This window comes from Oryza sativa, chromosome 1 (assembly GCF_034140825.1).
Source record: "Oryza sativa Japonica Group chromosome 1, ASM3414082v1".
Lineage (NCBI taxonomy): Eukaryota > Viridiplantae > Streptophyta > Magnoliopsida > Poales > Poaceae > Oryza > Oryza sativa.
In genome coordinates this window covers 3,497,091-3,514,332 of record NC_089035.1, presented here as the reverse complement: position 1 = coordinate 3,514,332, position 17,242 = coordinate 3,497,091, and the positions used below count along the sequence as shown (strand labels likewise).

Below are 17,242 nucleotides of genomic sequence, written 5' to 3'. Positions count from 1 at the left end.
ATTGTTACTCCCTCCGTTTCAGGTTATAATATGTTTTAACTTTGATCAAAGTTTAATTACTTTAAATTTGACTAAATTTATAAAAAAATAAGTAATATTTTTACCCAATATTAATTTATTATAAAAATATATTTAATTATTTATTTAATTAAACTAATTTGGTAATTTAAATATTAAAATATTTGTTTATAAACTTAGTCAAACTTAAAACAGTTTGATTTTAACCAAAGTCAAAATATCTTATAACCTGAAACGGAGGAAGTAGTATTTTATTTTCGTGCAGACTTTGTGTTCTTATTAAGAACACTTCTCCTCTCTTTTTTTAAAAAAACAAAAAATAATGCATCTTCTTTCGTGCTGCAATGAAATTTTCAAAGCTTCTTTTCGTGCTGCAATGGAATTGACAAGTTCAGTGGAGAAGCCGGGCAAGCACGGAACCGGCCAGGGTATATACTCCGAATCGCAGACCTGTTTGAGTCTATATTCATTCAGTTTAGATGACAAATGTCCAGGGATTAGAGTACACATCGCCGTAAAGATTGTCCAGAACATTAGTCCCCTAATTCAAGATTTTCAATCTAACAAGGCCCAATATATATCGGCACGCATCTCATGTTTATGTTCTTCACACATCACCAGCCAGAAGATACATGGTCACCGTTCCCAGCATGCCCCTCTGGCAGATCACTAGATTCCCAGATGAACACATCAAGAAAACCTCAGCTCAAAAATGATCCAAGGATTCACCACTCTTTCGTACTTCACAAACTGTCAAAATTTCATGGTGAATTGGCAGTAATACGGTGTATATACTCATCTCTATTTATGTAAAATTCGTGTAGGGTCAAGGTGAGTTCTCTTATATAAAGAGATTTGCTCAAGCATACATACCTCGCAAGAGCCTATACATGGGGATAATATATGCACACTCAGTACACACACGCACGCACTCACACACTCATGTACTCTTCTTCGCTTTCAGTTGATGGGGAAGACGTGGAGATTGATTCAGCACCACATAGGGCTGCTCTGCTCGCAAACGCGAGCAACACAGACGCACGCACCTAAAACACCTGCCTGCTTGCTTGCCTGCCTTCTTGTCTGCACAGAGTTGAGGCATCAGCATCGGCTGCCTAGAATAGCTGGAAAAAGAGGCTCGTTGAGCCATCACCGAACGACCGGAGGTCTGCTGGTTTCACCAACGCTCTGCATAGCGGGCATGTCCGCTCCCTCTCGAACCTGCCATTGTTGTTCAAGGTTGGTATGAGGTTGAAAGCATTAAGCATGAGATCGGTAAAAGATGCACGAGGAAATTAAGAAATTTTCAGTGGCTAGAAGAAGAGGGTGCAAGATACATGTACTTACCATTCAGAGACACAATCCTCGCAAAAGATATGCTTACAGCGCAAAAGAATGGGAGTATGCATCTTTTCCTGGCATATAGCACACATATCTCCAGTAGCACTAACCTGAACAGACACACAAGAGTCAAGTCAAGAAAAATAGAAAATAGAGTGTGCCAAAAGTCCACTATGCAATGTCCATGCAATCTTATTTCACAGGTCATCATTACTCTAGACATTCAGTGACAGTGATAGCCAACAACTACTTAGTGCTTCAAGCATATAATAGATTACCTGTTCACTAGTTGCGTATGAACCGTAATGGAAGTCTTTATGAGATAACGCTCTCAATGCTGTCAAAAATGATTGAACCTGACAAGGAAACAGCTGGAGTTTTAGGAGGCACTAAGTATCCCTTACGAAACTAAATAAGGGAAGTTACAGTACCTTTTCCACAACTGATGTCAACTTGAAAGTAAGGTATAATCCAGTGGTTAGAGACGAAAATAGGCTTCCATACTCCTTGTTCAGGAAAAATCGGTACCATACAGGAGCAGGCAATAATGCTCGGTACAGAAGTAGAAAATATTCCACAACTGTTAACATTTGGCCCTGAGCAAAAAGGAATGATTGATTACTGGTTGTCAGAAACAAATAACACTGCACCTGAAGCTATCAGGAAACGGCACACAATGATAGATCACAGAAAATATAGTATTCAAATGCATAAACAGCATACCTGCCTACGATAGCTACGCCCTTTGCTGTTCTTGTAGTACATAAGTAACATGCACTTGATGATCATAGCAGTTTGGCGCACCATTGTATCTGCATAAAATTGGAAGGAACCCACATGATCAAAAACCTTATGAAGTTAAGTATCATTTCTAAATTCTAAATACAACATGACTGATTTGACTTAAGGCATCCTGTAAATACAAATAACCATGCTTCAGGTATAAGGACATGATAGCCACTTACAACATAAAAAAAATATAATTTATTTGTATGAGAGTGGACATTTGAGCCCAGTTCACAAAATGAAAGGGCTCACGTGCCAAAAACTTAAAGGCCTTCAGGGTTTACAAACCTTTCTAGCTCTAAAACATAAATGTGTTCAAGCATCATATGAGGAGAAAACATGCGATCTAAAACATAAATGTGTTCAAGCATCATATGAGGAGAAAACATACCATTCACCAAAATGATGAATATTGCATGCCAAAACGGTGGAATTTCTTTTGGAGCAAGAGCCACCAGAGGTCGTACGAGGTCACCATTCTTGTAACACCAGTAAACTCCAAATACATGAACAACGAATAATATTGTGATCCCAACAAGGACTGACATTTTTCTCTCCCCCTGAACCAAAAAGACAAATATCAATGTATCATATGTAAGTACCACATTGTTTATATAAACAAATTGAAAGCAATTAAATCCACATAATAATGTAACTTCTGATCATGATGGGAAAGCCAGGAATATAAAGATACTTGCAATTCTCTATATAAATAGCATTGTCAACAAATCTCAAAAATCGATTAGATGGTGCAGTAAACACTCAAAAACAAGGAATATCTGATTTGTATATGTAAATAACCATTGTGATTTCTTGACAGTATAACAGAGGTTACAAACCAGTAAACAAGTCAACGTCATATCCTTGGACAGCAGCACAAATATAAGTACAAGCACAGCATGACATTAGTGACAGATTGATGATTGGTAATACACAAACGTGAAATGAGAACGTGTTCGGATATAGAAAATCCATGAAAATGCCAAATAAAACTTAGTGGCCAAAAAGCTGTAAGCCATATTACCATGAAAATGCCAATAAAACTATGAGCGGCCAAAAAACGTCATATTACCATCACTGCATCACATTATTTAGAGATGATCTGCACCCCGGATATTTTCATTAAAACGAACTAAATCTAAGGGAGTGCTTTAGACATCCAAGTGTCACAATTAATCTATTTGTCACTTAATATTCCAGCAGAAATCTACAGGTAAATTGATCCAAATGTTCAACAAACATGATGGTAAGTTTACCTTCAAAGCAGTTTGCTTGCGCAGGATATCATTAGACTTGAACATCACGGCGGCAATCCAAATCGTCACGAAGAAACCTGCACGACACAATCCAAAGCAAAATTAGCCCAACATTTCACAAATAGATTAATGCAACCCTACATTCAGCAAACACATGGTGACGTATATTTCACAGATAGACGAATGCAAATCATACATGCAGCAAAACACATGATGGCATATCAATTTGTGCTTGTGGATGAGGTAAATTAAAGGGGGGGGGGGGGAATGACCTTGCAAGTGCTGCCTGATGAAGACGACGAGCAGCAGAAGGGAGAAGGGGAGTATCTGCTCCACCCACCTCGCCACCTGCTGTATGTCGTACCTCTGGTACGACGACGAGGACTCCCTCCCCGCCTCCCCGCCGCCGGCCGTCGCCGCCGCCGCAGCCGATGTGGATGGGTTCGCCTGCGGGGCGGCCCCCGCCTCGTCCTCCACGACCCCTTCCTCCCCCCTCTCGGACGCCGCCCCGGCGGCCTCCCCGGACCCGACAATCCGGATCGACACCTCACCACCCCCACCCCCACCCCCACCCCCAACCTGATGCGGCCCGCCGCCGGGGTCCGCGCGGAGGATCCCGGAGTACTCGAGCAGCGCGGAGAGCGGCGCCTGGATGAAGCTCGACGCCGAGAAGTGCACGCCGTACCTCCTCCCCGCCGCCGCCGCGGCCGCGGGCGGCGGCTGCTGCTGCGGCGCCGCCTGCTGCTGCTGCTGAACCTGCGCGTCCATCGGAGCACGATGCGCCCCCTTCCAGAAGAGCCGGCGGCGACGCAGCCTCACCGCGGCGGGGTCCGATGTGGGAGGAGGAGGAGGAGGAGGAGGAGGCGGGGGAGGCGCGCGGAGGCAGGCGGCGAGGCGGTGGCGGAGGCGGCGGTGGAGGGAGCCCGCGCTCGTCGTCGTCGTCGTCGTCGCCGTCGCGGCGGGAGGCGACGCAATACCCTTTTCCGGTGAGGGGGGTCGAGAGGATATTTTCGCTTCTTTCTCAGATTTTTTTTTGGGGGTCTAATGTTTTTGTTTATTATTATTTCTTTTTCGGGCGTGGTCGGGGGGTTTGGATATCGTCGTCGACTCGTTGCTTGCGTTGCGTGCGCGCGGTTGGTTGGGGTTGGTTAGGTTTGTGTCACTGTGTGTGCGCGCTCGTTTATTTATTTGTGCATCATTTAATAGTTGGATCGGTACGGGTTTTCTCTCTTTTAATTTGAAAGCGTGTGAAATTTGTCGGTTTCAAGGACAAGTTTACTCTTTTTTATAAGATAGTGTTTCTGCTCATACAACAATTTACTACCCAAAATACTCTATATTACCAATGTAAATGTGAAAGAATATAGACAGAAGTGAAGCCAGTAAACTTACTCTTAAAACAGTTAACAGTTATGTGTAATTTACTATGGGTAGGTTTGGATAGTTTGTCTAAAATTTTTGGGAGTTAACTTCGTCTTTCGACTTTGGTTTTTTCTTTACCTACATAGCCAAATGGCTAAATAACTGAATGATTTTGCCATGACTATTTTAGCATACATGCAAACAAAAAATAATTATTATAAAGTTAAAAATATGTTTTAAATTATTTTCTAATAAATTCATGTGTAGAAAGTTTTTACGAAATTACATCATTTAGGAGCCATTTATTAGAAAATAATACATTCTACACCAGTGAAAAAGTAGGTGTTGTTTTTATGATAAATAAGTTAATTACGTACCTGAGTAAAACTGGGAATAAAAAGGCATTACTTTGTTACGAATTAATATGTGTTTTATCAAAAAAGTTGATATTTGGAGCAAATATAAAAAAAAACATGTAGGAGCACCGTTATGGCTCTAATTAGTGACGCATTCAGCAGCTTATATAAACCAAAACGAATGCGTCATGCTAAAAAACACTTGTAAACAGCATGATTTGACATGAGCATGGAAGTATTATTTTAGCACATACTACAAATAAAATTCTAGTACTTGGCTTAAGCCTAATCCATGTCGTGAGCCCACGGGAATCTCTTGATGCAGACGTTAAACCCGCCATGGATGATCACCTGGTTGGCTGCTTCTGCTTCTGCTTCTGCCGAGATGACAACACAAAGTTCATCAAAAGCATCTCCCACCTGTGGTGACTGAGAAATGGGAGCTCAACTGCACTTGTTTCAGGTGATCAGCTCTCATGGAACATTGACAGAGCTATCATCCACATTCATTAAGGCCAACCAAATTTCATTAAGATCCTGGAAATGTGGTTACAGAGATTATTACATCGACTGATCGACAACAGGGTAGAAAAAGCTGACCTACAAAGATCAAAGCCCTGAAGAATTTATTTCTAGTTATCTCCTCATATCTTGTTATAAGCAGCAATGCAACATATAACCAAAGTCTTTGCACTAGAGATTAGAGACAGTAAGAGAAAGAGAAATAAATAAATTAAGCAACTTGCCATCTGTCGGTAGATGCAACACACGGAGTTTGTTCCTAAAGACGTGGCAAATTTATATCTTTGAGTAAATTTAAATCGAATTGAAGGACCAACCGAACCAAACCCGTGGTGACAGTGACCGTCGCTCAACCAAACTTGTCCGACATTTTTCCCACCTTGCTAACACATTGCAGTTGCGACTTAAATCAATGATATATTGATATGATATTCCCGTATTAATTCCATCCCCAATTTTCTCCAACCAAATTCAGGTCGAAGGGGACCAAACTATAACGTGACAGCTTCATCGATGAGGACGCCATTGATGCGTCGCTTGTACCTTGTGTTTGCATTGCCTTGGCAACATGGAAAGCAGGTAGAGCTGCTCTGAACTCTGAAGAAGGCAAGAAGCTGTGTTTGTTCAGAAAAGAAATCAGCATGTGCCCAACTCTGAAAAAAAAAAGGTAGACTTAAGAAGCTGAATTCTGAAGGATCTAGCTACACTCAAAAGAGAAAAGTTCTGGCTACACTGAAAGATGTTGTCTGAAGTCTGAAGAAGCTGCGTTTTTTCATAGAAGAAATCGTCATGTACCCAAGCTGCAAGGATCTTGTCTGCATTCTGAATAAATCTAGCTACACTGAAGAAGCTGATGTGAATGCCAATATGCCATTGCCCATTTGCCCCTGATCTGCATTCAGCAATGGCACAAGGCCATCTTCTTCTTCTGCACAATGGCATAATGACTAGTAATTCAGGTTTCAGACTGTACAACTGAAACGAGCAGGAAGAATGCACAACCAAGATAGCCGTGTGCATCCTAATTACACATTTAACCCGGTGTCTGTAACCTGTACTGTTGAAAGGAATGGTTCAGTTACTTGCCTTCGGCGATTTGGGCTTAGGGTAGTCTTGTCGACAAGCCCATGGAGGCCGACAAGATCATAGGCTTGCCCTGTATTTTGTTCTTGCCGTCTTGGAGGCCTTCATTTTCCTATCACCCGCATGGCCACATTATCGGAATTTTCTGGGAGAAGATTCAAATTGTGCTCTACGATAAAATAATAATATATTGCCTGGAATTTGAACTTCCCTTGTTTCATGTGGAAATATTTTTTTTGAATGATTTCATTCAAATTGTTCCAAATTTTTCCTCAAAACTCGGAATCTTTGCCCCTTAATTTTCGCGAATACGGAGACATGTATTCTGCTCCTTGATTTTTATACACAAACAAGAATCTATGTAGGTATGCGAAGTGAGCGTAGCTCAACTGGATTGGTTCCTTGTGGTGGAACCACCCCACTCAGGTTCAAATCTTAGATTTGACATGGTTGCTCGCATTTGTCAGTCTCAACACAGTGAGCTCATGCGTTTGTACTTGTGTTTTTTTTTAAAAAAAATGTATGTAGGCATTCTCTAAAAGAAAATTAAAATCGTGATCAAAGCTCATCCGGCATTCTCTAAAAGAAAATTAAAATCGTGACCAAAGCTCATCCCTCCCCCCTATCTCTAGAAAAAGAGTAAATTCAGAAACCCCACATTATATGATCAAAGTTGAAGAAAACCACATGTAACCACATGTATTGTAATTTTGTGACAAATAAACACAAGTTTTATAGTTTAAATGTTTCATAAAACACCACAATTATTTGAATCTTGACTAAATTTAAAATATCTAAAACAATATTTTTCAAAGTAGTGAATAGTTAAACTATCAACCTTAATCACAAGCTCAATAATTAATTCTTTCACATACAATATGTTTTAAAAGTTTAAGTAAATGTGTGCTCAGTATGTACAGGGATAAGGTTTTATGAAACTTTAAAACCATATATATGAGGTTATGTCTCACTAGTCGTAATACCCTTTCTCAGCCCAAAATAAATCAACTTCTAGAATTCTGTCCCAAAATAAACCAACACCTACTCTCTCCGGGTTGATAATACTTGTCGTTTTGGACAAGGGCACGGTCTCCAAAAAACAACTTTGACCATTATTTTTCATTATAATATATATAAAATTGTTAGCAAATATATGATCTTATTAAAATACTTTTTAAGACTAATCTATACATGTAGTCACCATATTTGAAAGATAAATATTTTAAAAATGATTCATAATCAAATATTCTAAAGTTTGACTTCATCCTTGTCCAAAACGACAAGTATTATCAGCCCGGAGGGGGTATATTCTTATTTACCATCGGTCGTGAATCAAAAAACTTTATTCATTTAATACTACCACCTACTCATTCACCAATGCAACTTTCTTATTAATCAGGGCATTTTGGTCTTTTATCACTCTCCTTAAATCCTTTATATGATGCTAGGGTTCGTGTTTTAATAGGACAGGAAATATGGTTTCATGTAACTTCAACTATACAACATGAGGTTATTTTTATTATAAAAGAAAACAAAGCTACTCCATCTATTTTGAAATATAATATTTTTTAGGCTGTTTAGCAAAACTAAGGTTCGGCTAAAAGATTTCCTTTTAGTCACTTTAGTTGTCATTTGTTGAACTTAGAACTTTCATTTTGAGACATATGATTGGTTTTTGTCATCATGGGAATAATGAGAATTAATATGGGAATCCTTATATTTCAATAGTAGAAAAATATTTTGAAATGGAAAGAGTAGAAAAAGCTGAAGTACTAGTATGAAAAAAGAGTAAATTTCACAAAACTACAAATAGTTTGACCAAATTATCACAAAACTATAGATTTAACACTAAATTTCTCACAGAACTACATATTTAATGTGGAGTATCGTAAACCTATTGATTTAGTAATAAAATTATCAAAAAACTACAGGTTTAGTGACAATTTAATCGCAAACTTACATGTTTATAACTCAAACAAAACACTAGTGCCAAGGATTTAAACTCTAAAATATGTAGTTTTGTGATAACTTTATTATTATATTTGTAGTTTTACGATACTCCACATTAAATATGTAGTTTTATGATAAATTTAGTGTTAATTCTATAGTTTTGTGATACATCGCTTTAAATATCTCGTCCGTGATAATTTGATACATAGTATTGTGGAATTTACTTTAAAAAAAAGAAAAGAAAAGGAAAACGAATTTGCCCCTAGTCCAAGCCGCTCTCCAGTGAGAGTCTAACCAAAACCACCGTCGTCCGTCCTCTTCCCCTTCGTCTCCTCCGCCGCCGCGAACCCGATCTCGATCCCCTCCCATGGCGGCCGCCCTCTCCTCCTCCCGGAGGGCCCTCCACGCCCTCCACCGCCGCCTCCTCCTCCACCCCCTCCCCTCCCGCCACGCTCCCCCCATCCCCCGCCACCACTTCCCCTCTCCTCCCTCCTCCTCCTCCTCCTCCTCCCGCTTCTTCACCACCACGCGCCCCGACGCGAGGCTACTACAGCTGCATGCGCGGCGGCTCGTGGTGGGCGGGGCAAGGTCGTTCGCGGCGGGCGTCGGCGGCGGGGGGTCGTCGAAGCTGGCGCCGCTGGGGCAGGGGGTGAAGGGGCTGGGGCTGGGGCGGCCGCTGGACGCGGCCAAGAACGCGGCGGCGAGGTACCGGGAGGCCGTGGGGCTGCAGGTGGAGGCGTTCTGGAGGCGCAACTACATGCTGCTCGTCGGCGCCGGGGCGGTCGTCGTCTGCATCGCGCTGTGGAGGGTCATGTTCGGCATCGCCAGCACCTTCGTCGGGCTCTCCGAGGGCATGGCCAAGTACGGCTTCCTCGCCCTCGCCACCGCCATGGTGGCGTTCGCCGTGAGTGCGCTCCTCCCTTTCTCGCTTTAGCTGCTATGAACTATAACAAGCTATGATAGAATGCGCATGCGGTGATTGGTGAATATATTCTACATCATTGTGGTATGAATGTTTTTGTACCTTATGACTGTCTAATGCTTAATTGTATGCACCGCTTCTCGAATTCTGGAACTTCATCTTGATGTTTATATCAAGCAATACATTTTTTGCTGATCATATGAACCGCCAGCATACCTCAATGTAGCACTTACCATGCTAAATATGTCGACACTTTATTATCCTGAAATATGCCACTTTGTCTGAACTACCACCCGCCTTGAGCTTAAACCTCGGGTTACCAACTTACCATTAGTCTATTAGTTTTATTATAAACTTAACTTTGGTTCACCTGAGAACCAGATTCACTATTTATGATCATAGTTTTGATTGAAGAATTGTTACGCGGAAATGCTTTAATCATACAGGAAACACAAGTACAACCTAAAACCTTGAAAGATGATACTCTAATAAAAAAAATCAAATGATTTCTAGTTGATCATGCACCAAAGTACTAGGTAGGTGTGCTTTCAATATTACCCTTGTCTTAATGTTCTTTTCCGATCCGTGTAACATGAACAATATTGACTTGTGGTAGACTGGTATATTATTTTATCTACCGAGGTGTAGCAACAATATGGATTGCAGAGAAGTATGAAGTGAACTGTAGAGATCTTGCTAACTTGGAAATTATCAGAAGTCTAGTTTATGGTGAACATTAGAGCTTTATGCCACTTTCCATGATCAACTTTCTGTAGAGGAAACAATGACTAACTTTTTTTGTTTGCCTTTAAGTTGTCTTATCATTTTAAATGCTCATAACACGGTGCTACCGTCAATCTAATATTTTTAGTGCAACTTTGCTTGACAGATGCCTAAGTTTTGGGAGGAGCAACTGATTTGTATTGTCTATTTTTGTTATAGGGCATGTACACACGCTCAAGATTCACCATAAATCCTGATAAGGTTTATAGAATAGCAATGACAAAGCTCAACACATCTGCTGCAATCCTTGAAGTCATGGGTGCACCCTTAGCCGGTACTGATGTCAGAGCATATGTCATGTCTGGAGGGGGGCCTAAACTCAAGGACTTCAAATTTAGGCTTGGTGGCAAAAGGTGCTTTCTGATCTTCCCCATTAAAGGATCAGAAAGAAAAGGCCTTGTAAGTGTTGAGGTCAAGAAGAAAAAGGGACAGGTATTGAACTATTTATCTCTATTTTGTAGCAAAGATCCAAAGATTACTTCAGCAACAATTGATTGAGTAACCTCCTTATGCATGGTATAATCAAGTATATGAATGTACACCTTTAGTGAATGAATAGAAGTTTGGACAAATGTTGAAGCATCTCACCCTTTCTCTGCTTTATCACTTATTATTTGATACAATTACTTAATTAGAGGAAATATTGGTTTCTCTTTGAATGCAATGGAACCGTTCTTTTTTGTTGGTCAAGAATTGTTGACACCTATTTTGTACAATGGGCTGTAGCACATTTAGGGCAGTCCCAACCCTCCACCTTGGATGGTGTCTATGGCATTAACTATATTACCATGTAGGACTTTTAGCTTATGTAGCACTATATTAATTAAGAGAGAGAGTGAAGAGAGGAAGAAACTGGGTCTCATGCAAGACACAACTTCAACACGAGAACCTATGCACTAGACACTATCAAATTTTGCATTGGGAGAGAATAGTGTCTTCATAATAGATGAAGAATAAATATGATTGGTAAAGAAGAGAGATGATGTATTTATTAATGGCCCACTTTAAGAAACCATGGGTTGTAGAGTGTAGTTTCTATTGTGATGTCTTATTGACATGGCACCTTAGACACTGCTTATAGACACTATGGGTTGGGACTGCCCTTATGGTCCTTGATGTCATATCCAACCCTTTTTTATCGTGTTGATGATATATCTGACCTTTTCTACTGTTTCTGTATTACTGCTATGTTCTTTCCTTCCCCTTGCCATTCAGAAAACACTGCATGACTGCATGTGCTATCTAAAGAAAACTAACACCGAAATCTCTACCCACTTGAGACAGCTAGAAGCAATACATTTTTACAACAAGAGTCCTGACCTTATTCTAATTTCTTTGCAGTACGACATGAAGCTACTCGCTGTTGACATACCAATGGCGTCAGGACCTGATCAGCGGTTATTCCTTGTCGGTGACGAGCAGGAGTACAAGGTGGGTGGGGGTTTGATATCTGAGCTGCGGGACCCTATAGTAAAAGCTATGGCTGCAGAGAAGGAGTTTGATTATCTTGATGAAAGAGAGGATGCGGAGGATGAAGCGAGGGAGCGTGAGGAGGCTGAGCGAAGACAACAGGAAGAGGAAGCTGAAGCATTGAGGCGTGAGGAGGAAAGATTACGTGAGGAGTACGAAGAAAGGAAGCGGCAAGAAGCTGAGAACCTGGAGAAAACCACTTGACACAATTAACCGCATCGATTTTTTCGTGTTGTGCATTTTGTTCTTCCCCAACACTCCACACTAAGTAGCAACCAACGTTTCAACAGCGACAAATGATTGCATCTGAGTTTCAGAGAGGCAATTTGACTTCACCATGCACAGCGTGTGAAGAAAGTAATAATTCTTTTTGCTGCTCCACAACGGATTTACTCTGGAGCTCGCTGTAACTCACAGGTTGCTTCATCGGGCCCTTTTGCAGTTCTGTTGCCGATCTGTGGTGCTAGCTTCTCAATGCCTTGAACCAATGTTTTTTGCTGGTTGTTGCGGCACTATTATGATCCTGTCATAATTTCTTTTGCCGCCTCTTGGTCTGAACCTGATAGGTTATCATCTGGTAAGGGCATCCACAATGTGCATTTAAAGTGGGTAGTAAGGAATAAAATACTACTACTAACAGGTTATATACATTGTGAGAGTAGTAACCCTTATTCACAAAGTAGCTAGTAAACATTGGTGATGCCCTAATGCAGCTAGGCAGCTGTATACGGCCTACATATCCAACCAGATATATACGGCTATTGAGATAGGGAACTTAGCCCCGCAAACAACCCAATTTGAAATTCGCTCCATAGGAGATTTGAACTCAGGACCTTTGGGTACTCAGGTCACTGTAACCACTAGGCTACATGCCCTTTCGTAGCTGTGCGATGTTGCTGGTATGCTTAACTGCTTAAAGTAGTTGTGCCTCTGATAAGAGTGGTAGTTGAATACCAACAAAATATTTCAGGTTAATCCCATGAAACATGAACTGATACACGGTACGCTGTTAGAACCTTTTGAGGAGATGGAGGTTTATAATTCCACACCGAAAGTTGAATTCTGGTGTGATTTCAACTCGAATCATGCTCATGCAAACACACTAAGTAAGAAAATGATTGTACATAGTCATTTTTCCATGATAAGTCGCATAAAATTCCTTTAATTCTCAAGCACTGCCAGAAATTGGTTCAAGTACAGCACAGCCGGCCAAACCAGTGAACTGGGAAGAACCAATCAACCAACCATGCACCATCCAACGAAAATGGACAAACAACAGTCCACGTCACCTTTATCCATCTTTTTTTTCCTCTTCTCTTTGCTTTAGCACGTTTCGTAAAGTACACGTCACCATTGATTAGCGAATAAGATGGTGATTAGTGTCGCCTAATAGCAAGGCTAATAATACAGCCGACCTGTTGGCTATAAGGTTTTTTTTAGCATTCTCTCAGTCTATCAATATAATAGTTAGCTCTTTATAGTTACTATAGGGTCCACTTGTCTCTCTCACAGAGTTTCTTGACTCTTGTGTCTAAACCGGCTGTAAGTTTACAGCCTGCTCCTCCTCTCTCTCCACTCTTCTTTCCTCCACTTCAGCATTTAGCCGGCTCTAATGCATCCATGTGAGTACTTGCAGGTGTGTAACGTCAAAATATTGATTTTTTTGTACTAACAATAATATTATATTTACTAGTGGTGGTAGTAGTAGTAACAGTATGATGCTAACCGGAAGCTCACGGCTTATACAGGAGCAACTTCCCCCAAAACTCTTGCCAGTTCGCGCGGCTTCAGGCTTTCTTTGGCGCCAAATCCGCCGCCCAATCCCAGGTAAAATCTCTCCCCTTTTCTCAGATTAATTGAATCCGCCTCTGCACTGCTAGCTCGATGAGGTTCTTGGAGCTAGCCGGTGTTCTCGCCATGCCCTGGATTTGTGGAATCATGGCCATGGATGCTTGGCGTTTTTCCTTTTTTTTTTTTTTTGGCCTCGCAACTCTGTCAATTCTTTGCCTTCTGGGCTCCATACTTCCAGTTTGGAAGAAGTCGTTGTATTGAAGATGGATGTGGATATGAAAGAAAAGAACAGGTGAAATGGGGTGATGACTATGATTCTGTACCCTGTAGGTGATTGATTCTTGGTCCTAAATGGTGTCCTACCACTGATACCAGCTAGGATTGAGACTAAAGCTCTTTATGTTGTTCATACATCAAGTAGTTGGTTAGGACTATGATCTGTGCTGTGTAAAATCTAGCAGATGTTTGGAAGTTGTATCATGGGTTGATGATAAGATGGTACTATCTGAACAACCTCTAAAAAAAAAGTTATGTTCTGAACTGAACTTAGGTGAGAGACTAGGTACTATTCATTCTTTGACTTGGTACTTGTGATATGTGACCTGAAGAGTCATTCACTCTTCTTTCCTTGACAACCTCTGTTATTGGCTATCACCTAATATTGCTGCATGAATTTTGTTTGTTTTCTATTCATAGCTCAGAAACACTTTCCTGATTGAAACACACTCTAATACTGTTTGCAGTTTTCCCAAGGGTAGTTTCTTGGTTTAGTCAACTACTATGGGGTCCTGTGTGGGAAAGGTCAGCCTTCTTGTGAACACGGTCAACCGTTATTTTGCTTGAGCATTATGTGATTTTGTGGTGACTGCTTTCAAACCCACAAGTAATGTTTGTTGCTTCTCATGTTTATCTCCCCGGACAGGAACGCAGTGATGAAGAAGACAAGATTGACTTCAAAGGTGGCAATGTGCATGTGATTAGTAACAAAGAGAATTGGGACCACAAAATTGCAGAGGCAAACAAGGATGGGAAAATTGTAAGTAACTTGTAGAATGCATATATCTTTACTATAGGTACCTGTCAATTGTGGAAATTGCGTAAAGTTTCTGATAGTATTTACAATATGCATATGCATGGGTCTGGTTTACCGGTTTACATGTAAATTGTATCTACAACATCATGAAATTCATGCGCCATTCTTGTGAAATAGGAAAACAGTGCAAATGTGCATCAAAATATTCTGGAATGTCGTGTTTTATTTATTTGGAATAAAAGATGAAACAAGTTCTTTGGTATATGATATGAACAGGGAGTAGCCCAGATTAAAGTGTTTGGAGGATAATGATAACCACTGATGCATGCTCTGTTTTCTTGCACGCACTGTAAAATAGTTTGCATTGGAAGTACAGTATTACAAGTTTTTGCTGTTTCTTGATGAACCTACCAACAAAGCATTGCTCTCCATGATATGAGTTGGCATGTTTAATTAGTGTTGACTCTTGCCTGTTAAGAGAGAACCAAATTGATTAATGCCAAAAATGTATCCATGTTGGATGTTGCTTATATCTTTAGACTTAAAAGCTCAACCTTCCTCCTCCCTTTTAAGTTGCACTGTTTAGAGTTCTTATAACTCTTATTTGCCAGTATTCAAAATTTCTGCTCAAATGGACACACTATGTTATCTACTGCAGTAAATTGCGCCTGCATATGTTTTCTTCTTAATGAAGTAAGAAAGTGTGATCTTTATGTTCCCATACAATGTACTATAAATAAAGAATTGGTGGACCATTTGTAGGTGATTGCAAATTTCAGTGCTGCATGGTGTGGACCATGCCGTGTCATTGCACCTGTATATGCTGAGATGTCACAGACATACCCCCAGTTCATGTTCTTGACTATAGATGTCGACGAGTTAATGGTAAAACCAATGTTTTTTTTTCCTCCTCTCCCCCCTCTGTTATATCCATAAGAACAGGTGATAGTCTCTAATGCTCTTCTCAGTCTCATCTGTTCTGTTCTTCAACCGATTTTCTTTAGGACTTCAGCTCATCATGGGACATCCGAGCGACACCGACGTTCTTCTTCCTAAAGAACGGGGAGCAGGTGGACAAGCTCGTCGGCGCCAACAAGCCGGAGCTGGAGAAGAAAGTGGCCGCGCTTGCTGACAGCGCCTGAGGCAAATTAAGCCAGTGACAATCAGACATTATTGTCAGGAACCCCAAAGTTCAGTTCAGAGTTCAGACGTTGCCAGCAAATATCAATTATCATCAGAGGCTGTATGTTCTGCTGAGGTGTTTCTTCAGACTTGGTTCTGTATATCCGTCATGAGACTGTACAGTCCCCGGGTATAAAGTATCTTTTTTTCTCCTGTTAAAATCACACTTTTGACATGCCATTTTGGCACTATTATTGCCTGATTTTACCCTGGTGATTAGTGATCCGATGTATGTTGAGTGTGAACTGATACAGAACAATAGGGAAATATTTTTACTGTAATATTGACAAATGCCAGGAATGGCTACCAATCTGCCATGAATCCATGATTTATGGAGTTCATGATTCTAGTATCTGATGGGCCTTTTTAGCGAGTGGGCCGAATGTATCACCGCACAGCTGCTCTTTGGATATGATGTGGGCTTGGTCGGCCAGTAACCATTTGTGACGAACCTCATGGGTCCATGACACTGAATTTCAGGAAATCACAAGGACCGGCCGCAGCCAAACTTTGATTTTTCAAACTTAACTTTGAATTACTCTAGGTGTTTTTTTCAACCTTAGCTTTTAAACCATTAGTAGTAGAAATATAAAAGTCCTTCAATAGAATCATTTTTTGTTGACTTACAGTTTTTCTTCTAATGTTTTGTCAGCTTTTAGCCAACCAATGAAATTCTTCAAGACGTCAGAATTCTAATGCCATCAATGATATACAGAGACACATAAAACAGTACATGTTGAGATGCAGAGCGTCGTCATTCTTGTAGCCAACCTTGCCGGCACGGCCAGCCGCTAATTAACCACTCCAATGAATGCATCACAGCATCGGACTATACAGTACGTGTGGCTCTGTGCTCCTGACATGTAGTTGTACGTGCCCTACTTGTCACCAGCCAGGACCAGCTTGCACAGTGCAAGTGTCATGGATGATTAAGATATGATGGCTAATCCTGAATTACTCGAGGATTTCACACGCACCATTAGACAGGATTGAGTTTGTTTTTTGGTTTGGAGTATGTCGTTTGGGCTCTGTTATAAAGCCGGATCGATCATTTGATTGATATATGTGGTGTTAAGAATGAAAATAAACGAATGGATTCTGATTGGCGTTGGGAATTGAGAAAGATTAATAGCGAAACAGACGGAGAACAACTTATATATTGGTGGCGGATCTAGAAAGAGATAGAGGAGATCTGAATAAACTAGATAAAGCTAAACCTCTTCCCATCTACATATAGCAAAAAAAAATTTAGCGGGGGCTCTGTGGGGACTCCCATAGTACTTGCGCCAGTAGTGGTGGGCTCGAGATTTTGCCCAGCCGGCCCCGTGCTGGATCCGCCCTCGACTATATGGATGCTAATAGCTTTCAACACGCCGTAGGGGATTTA

General features: G+C 40.9%; 3 protein-coding genes across 3 annotated transcripts; 2 read left to right on the top strand and 1 right to left on the bottom strand.

The window, feature by feature from the left end:
* Positions 1–789: 789 nt before the first annotated feature.
* LOC4325191 (uncharacterized) lies at positions 790–4,463 on the bottom strand. The gene is made up of 8 exons (XM_015766083.3): positions 3,674–4,463; positions 3,402–3,478; positions 2,537–2,705; positions 2,083–2,171; positions 1,791–1,955; positions 1,638–1,715; positions 1,366–1,469; positions 790–1,239 (listed from the first exon to the last, which is right to left on the bottom strand). The coding sequence occupies exons 1-8, from the start codon at positions 4,167–4,169 to the stop codon at positions 1,134–1,136; spliced, it is 1,284 nt and encodes a 427-aa protein (XP_015621569.1). The 5' UTR covers positions 4,170–4,463; the 3' UTR covers positions 790–1,133.
* A 4,489-nt stretch (positions 4,464–8,952) lies between these two features.
* Positions 8,953–12,335, top strand: LOC4325190 (uncharacterized). Its single transcript, NM_001409414.1, has 3 exons — positions 8,953–9,578; positions 10,539–10,811; positions 11,721–12,335. Exons 1-3 carry the CDS (start codon positions 9,042–9,044, stop codon positions 12,051–12,053), a joined length of 1,143 nt encoding a protein of 380 aa, NP_001396343.1. The 5' UTR covers positions 8,953–9,041; the 3' UTR covers positions 12,054–12,335.
* Positions 12,336–13,562: 1,227 nt separating this feature from the next.
* LOC4325189 (thioredoxin H4-1-like) lies at positions 13,563–16,242 on the top strand. The gene is made up of 5 exons (NM_001409415.1): positions 13,563–13,676; positions 14,384–14,441; positions 14,563–14,676; positions 15,436–15,558; positions 15,678–16,242. The coding sequence occupies exons 2-5, from the start codon at positions 14,421–14,423 to the stop codon at positions 15,813–15,815; spliced, it is 396 nt and encodes a 131-aa protein (NP_001396344.1). The 5' UTR covers positions 13,563–13,676; positions 14,384–14,420; the 3' UTR covers positions 15,816–16,242.
* Positions 16,243–17,242: the final 1,000 nt, after the last annotated feature.